Below are 18,768 nucleotides of genomic sequence, written 5' to 3' on the forward strand. Positions count from 1 at the left end.
GCTGTTGTATGATGGCTGTTGTATGATGGCTGTTGTATGATGGCTGTGGCTGCTGTTTTGTGAACAGGCTGTGGGCATGCCACCTGAGCACAGCTGGAGGTGCTCCACAGACCAAGGATCCCTAGTCAGTCACTCTTCCTGCTTTATAAAATAATTTAATACAAAGTAATTCAGGCAGGGACTCAAGTGCTTTGCTGAATTGGGGCTTCAGGCCAAAACGTGCTGGATTTTTTTCTTGTGATAAAATCCCTCTTATCTTAAGCAGGTATTTATCAGAGGTTGGGCAAAACTGCTGACATCTTGCTTGGAAGTCTTTCACAAAGATCTCATTGGTGATAACCTGGACAACAGCATGTGGGCATTTGGGGAAAAAAAAGAGCATAAATCAGCGCTGTGTTGGGTGAGTTAAACGGGAGACGGATAAATCATCCAGTTTAGCTATTTTTAGGCAGACAACTGTGCAGATGTGAGACTCAAACAGAGGAGAGCCGGGTGAGAGCCAGCCATGGTGGAGACCTTGATGGCCAGCTATTCATTTCAGAGGAAAATTGGCATTGAAAGGGATCTGGTCAGCATTAAGCTCTGGCAGCACTTGCTTTAATCCTGTTGAGCTGACTTCTTGCTGCCACTCAATTAAATGGCTGCTTTACGGGGAGCAGCAGATATACCAGGTGGAGGCTGCTGTCCCACTTTCGGGTTTTTCTTTTGAACACCAAGATTGGTTTTCAATAGCACCCAGGCACTAACCTTTTGCTAAATAACAACTTAATTCTGGACCCATCTTGGGTCTTCAGAAGATCTTATGGCAATCAACTTCTCAGTTAAACTCCATGCAGTGCAGAGAAAAATATATATATATATATATATATATATTTATATATATGCTTGCAGATTGGCAGCCTGATTATTTCATTGCATGCTCCTCACTTCAACAAGAGTTACTGACTGACTGCTTCAGGCAATAGGTAAAGATTATCTTTTAAATACAGTCAATTAAGTTGCAACTGTATATGTCTCTACCTATTTTTGGAGGAGACTTGGATGGCTTATTTGTATGTTAATGCCTCTCATTAACCCAGTATCAAAAGGCAAACATAGTAAAGCCATGGAAGACAAGTGGTAGTTTAATCACTTTTTCCCCAAGTTTCTGTTTTCCTGTGCCTGGATTTTTCTCAGGGTCTCAACTCATTATGTTTTCCATCTCACAGTGCTCTTTTGAAAGGATTAAAAGAAACTTGATAAGTATGAAAAATGTGGTTGTTCCTATCTTTACACCACTAAGATACAACGTTGGCTCTACAGAACTTAAAAGCAATGTTTTGGTCTACGGTTGGTGGTGTAAATGGGGCTGGAAGGCAGGGCTGGAAGGTGGGTCAGCAGCTAGATGTGAGTGCCTGGGCACCAGTCACAGCTATTCTGGATCTCATGTTTGTCTCTGTCTTTAAAATAAATTAAATATCTCTTTATTGTGGCTGGCGAGCAGCCAAGGATGGCTCAGCTGTGATGTTCCCCAGGATGAGCTGTGTGCGCTGTGTGTGGATGGTTTTGCTCAATAACCCCTAGGCAGAGGAAGAAAAAAATGCCAAAGCCTGGAAAAATGGGACTTGTTATCTGTAAAAACCCCTGAGCTAAAACATTGTCTTCTCTCAGCAGCATTATCCAGGCTCAGCGGAGGAGACTCATTGCTTTAAAGCAGGATCTCCTCAGCCCTAGGAGACACAAGGGAGAACGGGATGGCCTCTCTGGCCGTTGGCAATGACTGGGTACTTTTTGCCATGGTATTACTTTAGTGAGAGGCTCAACCCTCAGCAGGTGCTGTGCGACATGACGGCGCGTGTGTGTCCGGGAGGTAATAACGCTGTGCTGATGTTCTATCACGCCGCCAACCCCCGGTGCGGTGAGGTGTTACAAACAGCATTCATCTTCCCTTCTATCACTGACAACGCGCCCTCATGCCGGGAGCCGTCTCGCCCGAGCAGTGATGGATAGGCAGCGGGGAGCGGCGCGCTTCCCAAGGCCATGGTGATTTATATCACTGCATTGTGCTTCTGTTTCGGTAGCGCGGGGTCTCGCACCAGAAAGTGGAGGCTCTGGCTATGGGATGGGGCATGGCCTTGTTTTGCTGCGGTCTTGTTGCGTGTGTCTTGTAGGGTCTTGTATTTTCATTGCTATTTCTGCCTCTTTTCTTTGTTAGCCTTAAGAAAGAGAAATGATAAGAAGCATCATGGTTTTCTGAAATAAATTTGTCATACTCCATGAAATACTGCTATAGTTTCCCCCGAATCTACTACTAATCTTTGCGACAGAGTCCCATTTGGATGGACCTGTAAAACATTTCCCATGTTGGAAGTTTCCCATAGAAACATTTCTCATGTTTCCTTCATACTGCACAAGTTGCATCTCCTTGGTTCTCTGCTGGCCAGTGAAAACCATGAGGCTTCAGCTAGATTTCAGCAGAGGGAAAGGAGCAGGATTAGATGCATTCGGGTAATGACTTGTATATGCATTAAATATTTTCCTGATTATGGTTTTGGATAATTGGGGAAAATTTCAAAGTAATTAGAAGCCACTAAAGGGACACGATGTTGTTTCATGTAGTAAGCTCTGATTAACTGAAGTGTGGAAAATTGGCGCTGAAGAAAACAGACGAAAACTTAGGGTATGTCTTTCATTCTGAGTGGGCCATTACAGCACTCACTGCTTTGTAGCTTACACAACCAGAGGTCATCTGTAAGAAAACCTCAATGCTGGAGACCTTACTGACACCCTTGGGAAGTCACTGCTAGGGCTGCAATTCACCACCAGTCCTCCATGTCTGGTTTTTGTCTTAGCCCTGCTGCCAGCAGCTTGATTTTTATCATGCTCCTGAGGCTTGAGAAAGTCTTCCCTTGGGTTTGTGCGTTGCCCTGACTCCTCCAGGAAGATGCCAGCTGGTGCCCTGGGTCTCCATTCACACGTTGGCTAAATAGCTGCTGGCATCATGAGACCACCAATCTACCAACAGAGCCCATGGTGGGATCGTGTATAATTGCAGAATGGCATCTGTGATTATGCAGATGTCTGTGTGTTAGTAGTTGTGATAATAAAAAAGGGTAAAGAAAGCTGGCCTGGCCCTTGAATGCCCATAAAACGGGAGAGACTTCTGCCTGGAAGTGGTGGGATCGCGCTCCCTGGAGGTATTTAGGAGATGTGTGGATGTGGCACTCAGGGATGTGGTTTAGTGGTGAACTGCGTGATCTTAAGGGGCTTTTCCAACCTGATTCTGCGGGTCGAGGTGTCAGCACTGTCCCCAGAGCCACAGCCTCACTCTCTGAATGTTGGAGGTGAAATCGAAATGACCCAAAACCAAATTTATCCCCAAGCTGTGCTGGCAGTATGAACCACTGTGCTGCTGATCACCACGCGCCTTTCTAGCTGTGCCTGTTCCTAAGGCTTCCAGCTGTCGTCATCCATTTTCCTTGTCACTGTGCCCAAAGCAAACCCAAGAAATCTCCCAGAGAGAGTCTGGACCCAGGCCATCCCGAAAGCACCGGGGTTTTCCCTGAAAATCCCAAAGACCAAGCTGAAATAGGTAGCTCTGTAAGGTGCTTTTTCTGCCTGCACTTCAGAGATTTCCCAAAAAGATTTTGGCTTTGAATGCTCAGGAGCATGTATTTACACAGGGGAGAGCTGTAATGTTCATAGGGCAAGCTATCACGGGTGGCCTTTGGGAATACCCCAGGGGTGACTGAGTTTTCCACTAATTTCCATCATTTAATTTACTGTCCAGTGACTAAGTCCAACAGCAACGTAAAGGTGTTTCGGCTCTCTGTGTTGCACATTAGGCTATAGGTGAAGGAACTGACCATCTTAAGGGATACCTGGAAACTCGCTGTAACAGGGGGGTGCAGATGAAAACCTCATTCAGAGGTATCTTGATAGCATCAGGGAAACTGAAACAACCAGAAATCACTTGGATTTTATTATTTGGATTTTATTGCCGCGGCATCCCCTGTGCTGTGGTTCCTTGTGAGCCATGGGCATCCCCTGCACTAAAAGTCCTAAATCCTGTTTTAAGGCAGCTGCCAGGAAGTGCTCCGTGCAGAACACCAACGAAGCATAAACACGGTGTTCGCTTTGTGTCTGTCTCACATTAAGCATTTCTTAAATACTAAAGGTACAATATTGTATTTTTTTTCCCATTTTTAATCCACTGGGGAAGGGATGTGGCTTATCACATGTGATAATCTGTGAGTTGAATAGAGCTGTCAGGCGCAGGACATGGAGGTGGCAGCCCTTTAAAGTGCTGTGGTGGTGATGTTGGATACCTGCATCAAACAACATTCACTTTAGCCTCAGAAAGTCAAATCCACCTCGTCTTCCCTCTCTAGGGGGCTCCTTAATTCAAAGCATTGATATGCAACGGTGGGATCTGTAGCAAAAGGGTTTTCCTGACATTGTCTGTGCTGTAGGTAAAATTAACTCCCCTCTGTGACCTGAATCACCCCAGTGCAATACCCAGCGGTGTGAAGCCGTGTTTCGAAGAGGGTTTTTGCAGGCTCTGTGCCCTCCATAAAATGCTGACCCTGTGGGATCCTCGCGGGATGCTCTGCGCAGACCAGCTGGGGTTTGCATCTCCTGCCAGCCAAACCCTGCAGCATCCCAGCCCTTCCCAGCACCTGGTGGAGGTCTTGGGGGAAAATTACACAAGGAGGAAAGCTCTGGTGACAGCACCCATCGCCTCGCACATCTCGTGGTCCGTAGCCCTGCTCCATGCCCTTGGCAAGGCACGGTGGCTTCTGCTCGGCTTTGTGTCAGTGCATTCCTGCTGCTTTTTGCCTCTGGTATCAACAGAGCCTGCCTGACGGGTGGGTGGGTATGAGATCTGTGTTGCAAGGAAATTCAGGGAAGCTTGAGAGTTTCTTTTTTTGTTTTGTTTCCTTTTTTTTTTTTTTTTTTTTTTTTTCCTACAAAGCTTTTGAAAGTCCACTGGGGACCCCTAATGTTTGCCTGCTGCAGAAGCACACGCCTCTGAGCAGAAGCTGCAAGAGCCTCTTTGGGTATCCCTGGGTTTGGTTGTTTTGGTCGTTCAAAGGTAAGAGCCCCGGAATGTTTTGGGGTGCAGAAATCTTTGTGCTGCCCATGTAATGTATGGGAGTCCCTTGTGCCCTGAGCCATGACAGCAGAAACTTATAATATGTGCAGCAGAAAAGTCAGCAGAAGGAAAACAGTGCTTGCTTTGCTCCATAGCAAGACATCATCCATTCAAGTGAGCAATCATTAAAGGGAAAAATACATTCATGAAGTAGTATGGCAACAGGACTTACGGTCCTTGTCAAAGGCGATGGGAGGAATAACCCCATCAGTGTTTTTAAGGCCACTCCACAGCCCCGAGATCAGCTTTATTCTCAGCTCTCGGAGTCCCACCTCATCCAAAAATGCCGCTGTCATCTTTCCCAGACCAGAAGCATCGTTGTTAGCTCCCACCCTCAGTGTTGCAGAGGAACCAAACCTATCTGAAGCTTTACACAGAACAACGCTATGCTCGCAACGGGATTAAATTGCCCTTCTCTCTTTCAAGCCTCCAGCCCCAAAGCCAAGTAAATCAGCAAAACCTGGACTTTAAGTGGCTTCTAACGTACTGAAAGTCAATTAGAGTGATTAAAATGGAGCTGCTAACCACAGCTCTTCATCACCAATGCCGTGCTGCACATCTATTCTGTGTGGTTTGCAAGTAAAAGTGCAGGGAGAGGAAAGGATTTTTTTTTTTTTTTAAAAGCAGCCAAATTGCCTCTAATTAGCAGCACAACTGTAGTCAAAACATAATGTGAGGATAATAAATTGATATTTGCATAATGGAGACACTACCAAAATGTACTTCAAATAAGCTGAATTGGATTATAATTAGAGCTGTGTTTTGGGAAAGAAAATCCTCCTAATTGCCTCCGTACCGACAGCATCAAGGAGAGGGCTGCAGGCATAGGGCATGGCCCTGAAACAGCACGGCAGGGCTGGGGGCCTGTGGGAGTGGCTCCAAAAGGCAAGGCGTTCTGCCTCTGCCTTTTTTCCTTTCTTTTTTTTCCTATGTTGGGAAACACTCCCAAAGCAGCTGCTGATGCTGGGAAAACCCCACAAAGCTCCTGGCTTATTTTCTACAGCCAAAACAGCACAGCTGAGCTGATGGGCACAAGGCATCGCATGCCTCAGCAACTGAGGATGAGTTTAGGAGCCTGTGACTGGGCGGGTAGCAGCAGCAAAACATCCTCCTCCTTCAACACGGCTTCGTGTGGTTGTGCTGAAAGAAAACCCGGGGGAAATCGTGTGGGAAAACAAGCTGGGTGGGAGAAACGCGTGTCTCTGTGGAGGCAGTGCAGGGATAACAGGGCAAGTGCTCTTTCTGTGCCTCGTGTGAAGCCTGTGGATGAGGGGAAGCATTGGTGCTGCCCCAAGTTGCCACAGCCTTCTACCAGCTTTAGTCAATCAGCAGTTACCTGTTTCTGTCGATACGTATGCAAGTTGGCTCTGATTTCCCAACCATTACTGAATTAAATAAAAAAGAGGCCAGCTGGAAAGCACTGGGTGACAGGACGATAAGCCACCAGCTGGTTGTATGGGGCCACGGGTACCAGCAAGGCAGAGATCGTGCACCTACACAGGAGTGCCCAGGGAGCAGTATTATTGCCAGTAAGGCACCCGGGGGCTCTGCGTAGTGAGCGAGCTTTCCATCAAATGCAATTGCTCCTGCTGTGGTTCGAATGAAGGCAGTTTCCATTAAATTTAATTGCGTTCCCCCCAAACTGGTGCGGTAATGGCGAGCTTGTTAAGGAAAGGCAGCTATGCAGTGAGGACATTATTTATATTTTTATATAAGCCACGGTTTCTATTACAAATGACATCACACATGTGTCATGCTGATTTATGATGACAAAGATAAGCTGTGATCTTTCATTGCAGCACATGAAATACACACGGCACAACTGCACCTACAAGCTCAGGTCAACATCTGGATCTAGCTTAATGTAGCAGATGAGTTGGTACAAGACGTGATTACCAGCTGGCAATTAATTATTGGTAAAGGAGAAGTGGATCGCTCCCTCTCTATAACATGAGCAGTTCTTGTTCAGCAGTGTTTGTAGGTCCATTGTCGAGATAACCCTGAAGACTATTCATCTCCCTCCCACCTTTCCAGAGATGTTCAGACAGAAAGCATTGATGAAACCAAATTCAGCCCCGATCCCACTGGAAGAGATGTCTGTAACTTTTTTTTCTTCCTCCATCTTCAAGAAGTCACTGCCATAGACTTGTGGTGCTCCAGTGCAGAACAAATGTAGTCTCCTATTAATGTTTCAGATACCTAAAGGCAAGACACAGCACGGACAAAGCAAGGCCACCAGGTGCAGAAGAAGGCAAAGCTGGAAGAGCATTGGTGCAGGCACTCAGGGCAGGTTTCGGCTCTTGAGGATGTTCTCCAAAAGCTCCTTAGCTTCTTGGAGCCCATGGGCTGCAGCCACTCTGAGGAGTTTCTCTGCTTCCCTGAAGAACATGAAATCTTCATAAAGAAAATCTAGAAAGCGGTATGGTTCGTTCCTATCTGACTTTTATTTACCCAGATTTTTATTAGAGGACCACGACTACTTGATCTGAAAGAGTCTGTGAAGTCAACTTTCTAATATTCAGGAAACAATCTGGTTTTCTTTTTGCTTCTCCCTGTAGTCTGGGCATGCGTATTTGGGGTTTGGTGATTTTCCCAGCCTCATTAAACTGAAGTAGAAATGATCTGGAGCTCTTGAAATATATACACCTTACAAAACCGAATAAATGAGTCTGCCTGTCTCGGGAGGAATTGGGCCCTCATCTGCAATGGAAAGGGGCAGGAGCAGCTGGGGTTACCCTTCCTCCAGCGCCGCCGTCATGTTTCGGAGAGCTCCCAGCACCAGGTTGAAGGAGGAGTGAGGGTGGCCCTGTCCTGCTGCCTGCCTGAAGGGAGGAGAGGGGGAAAGGAAGGCATACAGGAAAATACAAAAGAAAAACCTAATTCAACTATTTCCCCCATGCACCTGCAGTCTCGATCTCAAGATATTTTTTTGGCCTCCCGCTGGCTTAAAATAAGCATGAGAGGATGGGGAAGGCAGAGCAAAGTGTCTTGACCCCAAGCAAGACTCAGGGAGGGCCAGGCACGCACCAGCGCCGTGGGATGGTGCAGCACATCTCTCCCTGCTTAAGTATCACCAGTTCTTTTTCCTCCTCCCACACCCCGACAGACTTTCCCAGAAAAGAGCCATGCACCATGTCAGGAGTTATTTTTTTGCACCTCACCTGAACCAGTGCATGGCCAGGTCCTTGCTTTTTTCCACTCCAGCTCCTGAGATGGAAACAAAGCAGCAGAGTCGTGGTGAGGATGTAAAATACGGTGCCCAAAGCCCAGGGTGCAGAGCCACGTTTGTGTTCCCTGTACACAATCGTCCTCTGACAGGGAAGGTTACCTTGCAAATACCTCTGTCCCACGATGTGCTGGGCATGGGGGTACCCCAGGCGAGCGTACACCTGAGCCACGCGGAAATGGAAGTCCTGGTAGCACAGCGCGATGTACAGCAGCAGCAGGCCGGCCGCAGCCACAGCCAACAGCTGCAAAAGAGGAGGTGAGAGGAGAGAAAGGAGCTGAAACCAGCTACAGCAAACGCTTATCCAAGCTGTGAAGCCTCCCGAAGCTATTCCCCAAAGAGAATTGGACAGAAAGCCTCACGGACCCGCAGAAAATCAAAGTAACCTTTGATGCAGAGCCACTTCCAGCACCCATTAAAGCCAGCAGGAAAGGCTCCGCTGGCTCCAGCCGGGTCCCAAGTCAGTATCACTTCATTTTCTGACAACCCTCTTGAAGTTAAAAATAATAATCATAAGCTAGGCACAAGACACTGGTCTTTGAAACTAACATCAGAGGCAAGAGCTCTTCAGGTTTTTTGGTGCTAGCCTGCACCAAAAGGCACCACAATGATGGTGGTCACTGCTCATACCTCATCCATGAGTTAAAATGCTGCAAATCACAGTAAGACTGAACTTCGGGATCCTGCCTCAACATCCAAGCCAGGAACTGAAGCAAGCCCTTGTCCTGGCCCCCACCTGCATGACCAGGACAAGTCTAGTTTTTTCTTTGTGTATCATTTATTGCTACGGGCACTTGCAAATAATAACTGGTTCTGGCCATCGCTAAGTGGGATTAGTGGGTGACGAGACTTAGAGGAGCCCTGCTGGCTAGTTAAGTAGTTAAAATAGGTGAGCTATAATTACACACAAATGACCCAGCATTTGATTTTTTCCAGCTGATGAGCTTAAGGATGTAATGACGGTCCTCCCACCTGGAAAAGAAAAACAGCTATGGCTGGAAATACGGCAAGACGTGTCCCTTGCTGGAGACACAGCTGCTGTAAAGGGTCCAGCCCCAGCAAAGCTGAGGAAGGATCTCCGGGAAAGGAAGAAAGATTGTTTCTGACAAAGAGCAGGGGCTGCTAAGTAAGGTTTCGCCCAGCGGCTGTGCACGACCCAGCAATGTCACTTCGCAGTTCGGCCATCGCGGCACCAGACAGGCTGCGGGAGGCGGTGGGGGTGCTTTCCTTACCTGGTGACTCACTCTGAAAGCCCCCAAGCTCTGCTCATACTGCAAAATCTTTTGCAAGCCCTTCATCGTGCTCCCTGTGCCTGTGAACACAAAGCCCTGGGGACTTTGCAGAGGCTGCGCTGACGTTGCCAAATTCAACGCTGCCACCCCAAGCCCCTTGCTTACCTCCCAGGTGCTCCACGCCAGGCTGGGGGCCTGCCCACCTCGCAGGGAAGGATTTTCCTGATGGGTGCCAGCGCAGCCCCTTCCCACCCATCGCCGCCGTGCCGGGGGCTTGGTGTCCCCCATGGCTGCCAGCCGCTGGAGCTCTGAGAGCTGCCTGCCCCCCGTCCTCCCTTGCCGCAGGTCCCCTGGTCACCCTCTCCCAGCTTTGCTCCTGATTTATGGTGGTAGCAGCCCAGCTGCTTGGCTGAGATAAGAGGGATGGGTAGGCGTCCCTCAGGGCATCGCAGAAAAGGGGACCATCCTCTGCCAACACCCGTTAAAACTGCTACTGTTTAACTCTGTGCTGGATGCTTCTCCACCTTCAGACTGCGCCAGGGCAGGTAAACAGTTAAATTTGACAAAGCTGAGGAAGAAATGAAAAATAAAAGTGTTTTCTTTTCCTGCTTTTCCCACGAGAAGGCAAGTGCTTCGCGAGCACTGATGACGCTGCTCAGTGCCGCAAATGTTGAGCAGCTTATCTCAGTTGCTTGGGCTCCACAGGCTCCTGTCGGGCTTTGAGTGAGTGAAATAAGATGCGGGCCCACCCCCAGGTGAGAAAATCAGAAAGGGTGCAGTGAGACATAACCAGGGAATTATCAAGCGCACAACCCCCTGCCCTTCCCCAAAGTTCGATGGGATGGGATTATTATTATTTTTTAAGCTGAAAAAGGGCTTACATGCTAAAGGCAGTCATTTTATAGCTGTGTAATTGTGCCTTTATTCATCTGCAGTAACTCCACCTAGTGACTTTCAGACAGTAAATCATGTTTTGCCTTCACAGATGAGCAAACGTCTGTTTTTAACACCAGGTACTGCCTCCTGTGTGTTACCTTTTCTGCTCTGGAGCCCTAGCCAAGGTCCTCCACTGAGTGGCAAGGCAGATGAGATCCATCTCATGCAAAGGGCTGACCTTGCCTGGTTACCTAAAAGTAAAAAAATAAAAGATTTTTTTTTTTCTTTCCAATTTTACAGCAAGGGTAGTTCCATGCTGTGGTTTTGAAGCAGAGATGACTCAGCCTAAAACCCTTACTGAAGAGGAAACCCTTCATTCTTCTGCATTGAGGTAAGGTTCTCATTTCTGGTGTTGTGCTGCCATCATGGGGCCAATCCCATTTGCTTGGTCACAGCCACATTACAGTCTGAGGTCCATCTTCATGCTCCTCATCCTCCTGATCAAAATGCAATGCATTTTCAAGGTATATAAAGCGAATGGGACACGAACAGTCGTACTGTAGGGTCAACTGCTTCTAAGGCAAACCCTGAGGAGAAGGACCTAGGCTGCAGTGTCCTTATGCTCATTTTTTTTTTTTTTTTTAGCTACAATTATTGGAATTTAAAGTTAAAGAAAAAAAGAAAAAAAAGCTCATGGAGTCATTCTACTTGGGAATGAACCAATCTGTAGCTGCAGATCCCAAATTTTAGCAAAAGTTAGCTCCCGAGTTACTGTTACCATTGCTCATAAAGGATTATCTGCAGGAGATTCATCCTGACACCTAACCTAGCTCAATGAAATTATACTTTTCTCTGTACAGTCAGGTCCTGGTGCTTGCAGTTCTTCATTGCAGGTGACTGCAGTGATACATGGGAAAGTATTATTCCTTGCACATTACTTAATTGCACGGTATCAGTGCGGCTTGTGCTATAAGCCAGATGTGGTACGGTTCTCATGCCTGCAGTGAGCTTGAGCTGCTTCTCTGCAAAAATCTGCCTTCAGCACAAGGAATAAGTAAATCGGGTTGTTGATGCAGCAGCCAGTGATGGCTGTAGTAGCTGCCTCCTACCAGCGCAGAAGAGTTGGATCACTTCTCTCTGACATGGCTTTAGCAAGGAAAGGACAAGGGGCAGGTGGCATTTCTATTTCCCCTTTCATCTACAGCAAACAAGTTTTGAAGAACGACTTCCATCTTGTACAAACGGGTGTTTTGATTGAAAACCTGGAGCCAGCCACGATCAGGAAGACACAATTTTCCTCACGTTTCTTTGTCACTTGAAGGGTTTTGCTAGTCATGTGGTTTCTCCTTTCCCCCTTGCTGTGTTGGTGTGGTTAGGGCTGGAAGCATTTAAATGCTCCATTTCAGTTGAAAGGTGGATATTGAGTGCTGGAAGAAGAATGGGTGGCTGTGGCTGGAAGGATTTCATAGGACAGCATCACTGTTTGGGAGAGCTGGTGCCTAGACTGAGTCCCAGAGAGACAAGAAAGAAAAGAAGAATAATGGATTGCACTGAAACCCCTATGTGAACACTGCGTTCATCCCTTCTCATTTGTTTTCTTAAAGTTTGCTACGCTTTGTCCTGACTGAATAAACATACAATTGTTGAAAGAATGGCAGATGAAGGCTATGAAACCCAAATAAGCCATGCCCTTAGCACATTGCCAGTTCAAACCAAACACATTGACCTCGCCACCTCAGATTGAGTCCAGGCATTGCCTAGGAGTGTCAGTGGCTGATTAGCCTCAAGGAGTTTTTCCAATTCGCTTTGTTAGGAAAAGAAATGGGTATAACCAAATTGATATAACTGGTACGAATCTATGTAATCAAAGTGTCCCCTAGGCACCGGTAACATGGGGCAGATTGGATCCACCCTACTTGTCCGCCAACTTGAATGTGGTTGAGTGCGTACTCACATATGGCTTTACAGCACAATACAAAACAGTGTGAATACTCCTGATCTCAGTTACCCTGCTGGATGGAGCTCAAATGGAGGTAGCAAGGGGGACCGAGGTGTGCAGCAGCAAGGCCTTCCTTGCAGGGCAATGGGCAGGAGTTGGGCAAGGACTTGTAGCTGGCATAGTCTCCGACAGGCTCTGGTTTCATTTTGCCTAACTCGCTACAGCCTCCCTTCACAGCTGGCTAAACAAGAACGAGATAAAAATCTATTCAGACCAGTCATTATGGCACTATTAATAGCAGACAGAAGAGTGTACAATAAGCAAGACCGTAGATATAAGGGGAGCTCGAGTCGCTCTGATAATCGGCATGCACATGTTGTCTGCAGATCTATTACGGAGGCGTGTGAAGCTGTTTCCAGATACCAGAATAACAAACGTATCTGTTAAACCCAACAACTGCCCCCATTCATCATCGCACACAGCACCACAGTGCTAGCAGAGAGCAGGTGATCCTCCTGAACCCAGGCACAGCAGCCAGCAGGGAGACCTGAGAGAGACCGCCCGTTAAGGTGCAGCTGTGGGCACCTGTACTGCTTCTTCGTCCATTTTAAATGGCAATTAATTTTGCCCAGAGGTCATAGACTTGTGATGTATCCAGACACCACCACATTCATGGCTTGGTGGATAGTGAGGGGTGGGAGGGGGTCCCTGCTTTACAGGATGTGTCCATGCTTCAGGGGTAGGTGAAAATGAGTGTCAGTCCCCAAGGAAATCAGATTAAGTAGCAGACAGCAGAAAGGAAAGTAGCACTGCATCCCCAGTCTCCAAAGATGTGCCAAAAAACAGAGGGGAAAGCAATTACATTTTGCCATAAATCATTGGTTCCCAGGACAGGCCTAGGCGAAGCACTGGTAAGGCACATCTTCCCCTGAGCACCGCCCAGCTGTGAGGGTCAACTCTTACACAGTGACAAACTGGGGAACTACTTTTTGGGGCTTAGTCTTCCCTGTGAAGTCCATGGGGAGCTTCAGCCTCTCATGCAGGGTGCCCCTGGAGTCCATCCAAGTTCCCTAAAAGTACATTACAGGCACCAGTCCTCTACTGCGTTGGACATGATACAGAACAGAATAAAGAAATGCTTCCCTTGTGACCTGGTGTGCTCCAGCTAGATACTTGAAAACCAGAAATGTCAGAAAATAGATCTGTAAGTCCACACGGTAAGCAAAACCTATGTCTACCCTATACTTTGCAGACAGAGGAAAATTAATCCTGCACCTTGTCCACGCTGATCAGAGGGACCTATCAATGTTAATTGGACCAACAAAGGCCAATTTACTGTGCTCTGCCCCATTGAAGTGTATCTTCCCATCACCACCGCAAGGTGGTTATGCTATAAAAGCCATCTGAGTTGGTTTTAATTTCTCTCTTCTTAAATATTAGGGAGGGAGTTGTGGCGAGAGGTTGGTTAGCTAGTGTGGGGTGGTCTGAGACTAGTTTCACATACTGTGGCATGTCTCTAACCCTATATATACTGCATTCAATACATATACACCTTTGCATTAGCTTAGTAGCTACATGTCCTGGTCTTTGGCACGTGCTGAACAGGGCTGTGCTTGCTGCAGGCCCCCTGAGCAAAGCAGCACCTCAGGTGTTACGCTGCTTTGCCCACAGAGTCCGGGCTGTAAGGGAGCCGGGTGGCTGAAAGCACATGGCCACAGCGAGCTGCTGGGGAAGCGTGTGAGAGGCCTGTGTCAGGGGTCGTCTCCAGCTGGTAGGAGACAGACTCCTTCGTCTGCTTTCTAGCACTTCCCTGGACAGAAAACAGGGAGAAAATTAGCTTTTTCCTCATGCCGCTGTTGCCAGAGGGTTGTGTGACCGGCAACTTGGCTTCTCTTGCCCCTAAGGAAAAGGGTGATTCAAGCCTTGCTAGAGGCACTTCGGACAGCTCCCATTTTTTTAAACAGCAGGTGGAACGAGAGACAGGCTTCTGTAAAATCTTGATTTTTTATTCTTTTTTTTATTTATTTATTTATTTTTAAACTCAAAAACCCACAACTCTTCTTTTCTTACTGAGGGGAAAGCACAAACAAGTAATGCTTCAAACAGAGGCACCAGACAGTTACATAAAACCCAAATGCCAGCCTCCTGCAGGTAGGAGGGTCTGATCCCAGCTTGGCCCTGCCTCTCTGTGCTTGTGCAAGTGGGTTTTCACCCCAAAGCCGCATTAGCACGTTGAAAGTAGACAAGTTGTGTCAGGAAGAGTAGCCCTACCGTATCGTTATGCGCGTCTGAGTATCTCCTGTTAAATGTCTGTCTGCCAGAGTATTCGTGCTTGGGACCTTCGATATTGAGGCAGAGGAAATGCCTGTCATCTCCTACTGAGGTGACTGAAGTGTTTTGTGATTAGGTTGGTAACGCGTGTGGCTCGTGGTTAGGTTGGCAATACTGAGCTACGGGGTTGGCAGCCTGAGCTGCTCTTCCCTCCCAGAGCTGCCCAGTTCATCAGGCACCGGGATCTCCCCCCTTCGCAGGGGACCTGTAAGGTGTGTGGTGGAATATAGCACGGTGTGCGGTTATTGACTGGAGCCGAAGGAGGCATGGTAACCGAGGACCCCTCCCAACGAGCGCTGAGGTGAACTGCCTCGGCTGCTTTTTCTGAAGCAGGAATAACGGCGCCGTGCTGGAGGCGGCACCTGAGACAAGACACGGGGCTAAGGGTCCTTGTGAGGGGGATGCGGACACGGCCGTGATGTTAATTAGCTGTTATGCAGTTAATACACAAAGGGGCGCGAAGCCGGGGCCTCAAGCCACCGACGTTAAGGCGATGTCTCCCCCGCGCTCCCCCCCCCGCCCAGAAAAAGGAGGGCGCGTGCCCCTTTAAGTGGGGGCGGGGCCTCTCCCGCAGCGCCGCAGAGCACCGCAGAGCGCGGCAGGCCCCGCCCCGCGCCGCCATTGGTTGTCGCTGGGGAGATCGCCCCGCCCCCGCGCGCTGTGATTGGCCGGTGGCGAGGCCGGGGTTCCCGGATGCGGGCGGCCGGGCGGTTATAAAGGGCCGGGGGAAGGCGGGAGCGGGCGCAGTTTGAATCGCGGCGGGCCGGGGCAGGTCGGTGCTGTGGGCCGGGCTCGGTGTGTGCGGGACGCTCTCCTATTCCTCCTCCGACGGCACCCGCGCGGCGCCGCGCTCCACTTCGCGATGGTGAGGAGACGGGGAGGTGGGGGCTGGCGGGGAGAGGGGCGTACATGCGGCAGCGCCGCCGACCTATGGCGGGGGCCGAGGGGAGGCGGCCGTTGGCGGGCGGGGAAGGGAGGGGAAGGCGGGCGGCACACGCCGCGGGCCGTTACTTGCCGGTAGGCGGCGGGAAGGGGGGGGGGCCGCATGCGCAGTGGTGACACCGGGGAGAGGGAGGGGCGGCCGCGCATGCGTCGTGGGGCCGGCCGCAGCCGCTGGATGTGGCGGGCCGCGCGCAGGCGCAGGGTGGAAGGGGGGGGGGGGGGGGGGCGGGGAGCGCATGCGTGATGCAGCGCTGCGGCCTCCCTCACGCGTTTGCTGTCCTCGTCAGGCTGGTGGCAAAGCCGGGAAGGACTCCGGGAAGACCAAGACCAAAGCGGTGTCCCGTTCACAGCGGGCCGGGCTGCAGGTGAGCCGAGGTGGGGTGGGTAGGGCGAAATTGGGTTGCCCTTGCATCTGCTCCCTTGTACCATTTTGAGTCCTGCCGGCAGCCTTCTGACTGCCCGGACCGGTGTAAGGAGCTGCCCCCCTCTGTTCTTTTAGTGCTTTTGCATTGTCTGTGCTGGGGGAACAGCATGGCCTTGTTGCTGACAGGGAGTTGAGAATCTAGCTAAGGACACTATACAAAGCATTGAAATTGTGTTGCATACAATGAGGTATCTCTGGTGTTGCAATTCAGTTTGCTTTGGTTGTACATCTTTTACTAGGGCTCTCTTGCCCAGCAATCTGTTTCAGAGTGGTTTATTTCTTTTGTTATCTCTGCAGTCATATCCTGTCTGTGTTTGTTACTTTTCCAGTTCCCTGTAGGCCGCATCCACAGGCATCTGAAGTCTAGGACTACCAGCCATGGGCGTGTGGGAGCCACAGCTGCTGTGTATAGTGCTGCAATCCTGGAGTACTTGACAGCTGAGGTAAAGCGCTTGCCAGGGGTGCATGCAAGCTGCTCAGGTCCAAAACAGCACAATAACCAGAGCCTCCTGTCTCTTGCAAATTTGGACTGGGGTGTGAACCCTTCACTCACTATGAGCCAATTTTAGCTGTGCACTTCCTCAGGAAGTTGCGAAGTATGCATGGAATTTCTTGCTTTGCATTTTAGGTGGATCAAATAGCTGTGATTTACAGCCAGGATGGAAGTGTGAAGTACTTGATCTAATGTGTAGCTTCAGCACTTCATGTCTGCTGTAACTTATTTGTTCCTGGAGAAAACTAAAGCCACACCTTGAAAGGAGGAACCCTTAAAGATGCGTCGTGTGCTGTCTTGGTGTCACTAACAGTGCATCTGATGTAGAGAGTAAAATTGCTAAGGCCATGCAGTTGATCTCATTTGATTTGTGTAACTCATCTGAAAAATGTTCTTGTCTCAAGGTTCTTGAGCTGGCAGGAAATGCATCCAAAGACTTGAAGGTGAAACGCATCACTCCCCGTCACTTGCAGCTTGCGATTAGAGGAGATGAAGAGTTGGACTCTCTCATTAAGGCAACCATTGCTGGAGGTGGTACGTAACCTGCTTGCGAACTGCTTGTGGCAAGGCCTCTAACAGATGTGGAGGTGGCTTTTCTCCAAGTGTGAAAACTAGCGAAATAGATGAGGTGAAATAACATCTTAATTGTTGCTCTCCCGTAGGTGTAATACCGCATATCCACAAATCTCTCATTGGGAAGAAAGGACAACAGAAAACTGTCTAAAGGCTACGAGGATCCCTTGTTATCTCAGGACTCTAAGTACTTATTGTCCAGTGTTGGTGATTCCAGTGGACTGTATCTGTGAAACACGATTTTGCCTTTTTGTAACTTTAAGAAGCTGAAGCTCACCTGAGCTTTCTAACAAACCAAATTTCTGCATTGAAGTCTTAACCGTATTTAAGTGTTACCATGGCTTCAAAGAAGCTATTGTATTTGCGGTGGGTTTTGATTGAGCTGACTGTTTTTAGATTGGTTTGACTAAGTAAATGGAATTTGACTAAGTAAATGTTTGGTTTTGTACAGACTTTTCATCCACTAGAGTGGAAATATTCAATAAATGTTATATGAATACTGACTGTCTCTTGTTGACTAACCATAAAATGGTCCATCTCTACAACACAGCTCTTGAAGAGCACATGGCCCTACAGCCTGCAAGCTGCACTTGAGGTGGGGGAAGCACCATCCTTGTGGAGTTCTGTGCTCAGTAAATATCACTGGGAGAAATGGTGTGTGTGTTCTGGCAAGAACTGTTTTAACTTTGCACACCTCAGTCATCTCTCAGGGTGAGGTCCCTTTAGCAAGGCAACTCAAAGGCTTCTGCTGCTGAAGGATGGTTTTCTTTGATGGCAGCCCTTGCAGAGGGAGGGGTCCGTCACAAACTGTCACAAAGTGGGGAAAAAGGTTAGCTGAAGGCATGGATGTTGGTAAGTAAATGGTGTCAGCCAGTTTTATAGTAGAGACCTCAACCTTTTTTGCCACTTTTTGTGAGAGTGTGAAAACAGCTGTAAAAAGGCATATACTGCAGCAGTGTCTGCTGGCTCCTGATACATTAACCCTGAGGAAGTCTAAAACCAAAGCAGCAGTCAAGTACCTCCTTGGTGCTTGTTTTCTTTTCCTAGAGCCAAGGTAAAGCCTACCTGGCTGCACCGCTGTAGACTGAAAAGCACTTCCTTAGCCTGAAGCCCTGCAGTTAGGTGCCAAGCCCTGTGATTTAAGTTCACAGGGTAGAGCTGTGCTTTTAGCTCACCGTGCAGCAGTAGCACCCCCGGTGCCAGGGGACTAACAGGGTTATTCACGTCCCTAGCTCCCTGCAAGCTCGTTATTGAAAGGAGGGCGTTGTTGGGGGAGGGTACGCTTGTGTTCCGAGGCCTAGGGCTGCAGCGGCTGGGGAAGGCGAGCTCTGCGCCTCCCCGTTCCCGTGCGGGCAGTGGCTAACCCGGTCAGCAGCCCCCGCGTTAGGCGGCCTGCCCGCAGACCCGACCCCTCCGCGGTCCCTCCCCGCTCCGCCCGTCCCTCCCGGTCCTTCCCCAGGTGCTGCCGGGGCCGGCGCATGCGCAGCGCTGCCCCGGAAGCAGGCGGCGGGCCGGGCCGTGCGGTGCCGAGCCGTGCCGGGCCGCGCTGCGGGTTGGGCCGGCACCGAGCGGCACGGCGGGCCGAGGGGCGAGGGCAG

The 18,768-nt window shown here is 49.2% G+C and overlaps 2 protein-coding genes and 1 long non-coding RNA gene across 5 annotated transcripts in view; 2 read left to right on the forward strand and 1 right to left on the reverse strand.

Moving 5' to 3' along the window:
* The window catches only part of LOC118165797, an 8,203-nt gene extending 2,357 nt beyond the window's left edge, over positions 1-5,846 (forward strand). Inside the window, exons 2-5 of the long non-coding RNA XR_004750246.1 lie at positions 266-400; positions 1,209-1,322; positions 4,955-5,074; positions 5,356-5,846. This is a non-coding gene — a long non-coding RNA (uncharacterized LOC118165797). The remainder of the gene's footprint in view (positions 1-265; positions 401-1,208; positions 1,323-4,954; positions 5,075-5,355) is intronic.
* A 1,531-nt stretch (positions 5,847-7,377) lies between these two features.
* Positions 7,378-10,011, reverse strand: LOC118165793 (sel1-repeat-containing protein YbeT-like). Of its 3 annotated transcripts, XM_035324064.1 has the most exons (5): positions 9,758-10,011; positions 8,463-8,604; positions 8,296-8,341; positions 7,870-7,956; positions 7,378-7,512 (listed from the first exon to the last, which is right to left on the reverse strand). In XM_035324064.1, the coding sequence occupies exons 1-5, from the start codon at positions 9,878-9,880 to the stop codon at positions 7,416-7,418; spliced, it is 495 nt and encodes a 164-aa protein (XP_035179955.1). In that variant the 5' UTR covers positions 9,881-10,011; the 3' UTR covers positions 7,378-7,415. The 3 variants fall into 3 exon arrangements, with proteins under 3 accessions (XP_035179955.1, XP_035179953.1, XP_035179952.1); XM_035324062.1 differs by having other exon boundaries at positions 8,296-8,604; XM_035324061.1 differs by lacking the exons at positions 7,378-7,512; positions 7,870-7,956 and having other exon boundaries at positions 7,997-8,604.
* Positions 10,012-15,487: 5,476 nt separating this feature from the next.
* On the forward strand, positions 15,488-17,674 carry LOC118165794 (histone H2A.Z). The gene is made up of 5 exons (XM_035324065.1): positions 15,488-15,603; positions 15,968-16,045; positions 16,434-16,547; positions 17,002-17,131; positions 17,260-17,674. The coding sequence occupies exons 1-5, from the start codon at positions 15,601-15,603 to the stop codon at positions 17,319-17,321; spliced, it is 387 nt and encodes a 128-aa protein (XP_035179956.1). The 5' UTR covers positions 15,488-15,600; the 3' UTR covers positions 17,322-17,674.
* Positions 17,675-18,768: the final 1,094 nt, after the last annotated feature.

Source organism: Oxyura jamaicensis, chromosome 4 (assembly GCF_011077185.1).
Source record: "Oxyura jamaicensis isolate SHBP4307 breed ruddy duck chromosome 4, BPBGC_Ojam_1.0, whole genome shotgun sequence".
Classification (NCBI taxonomy): Eukaryota; Metazoa; Chordata; class Aves; order Anseriformes; family Anatidae; genus Oxyura; species Oxyura jamaicensis.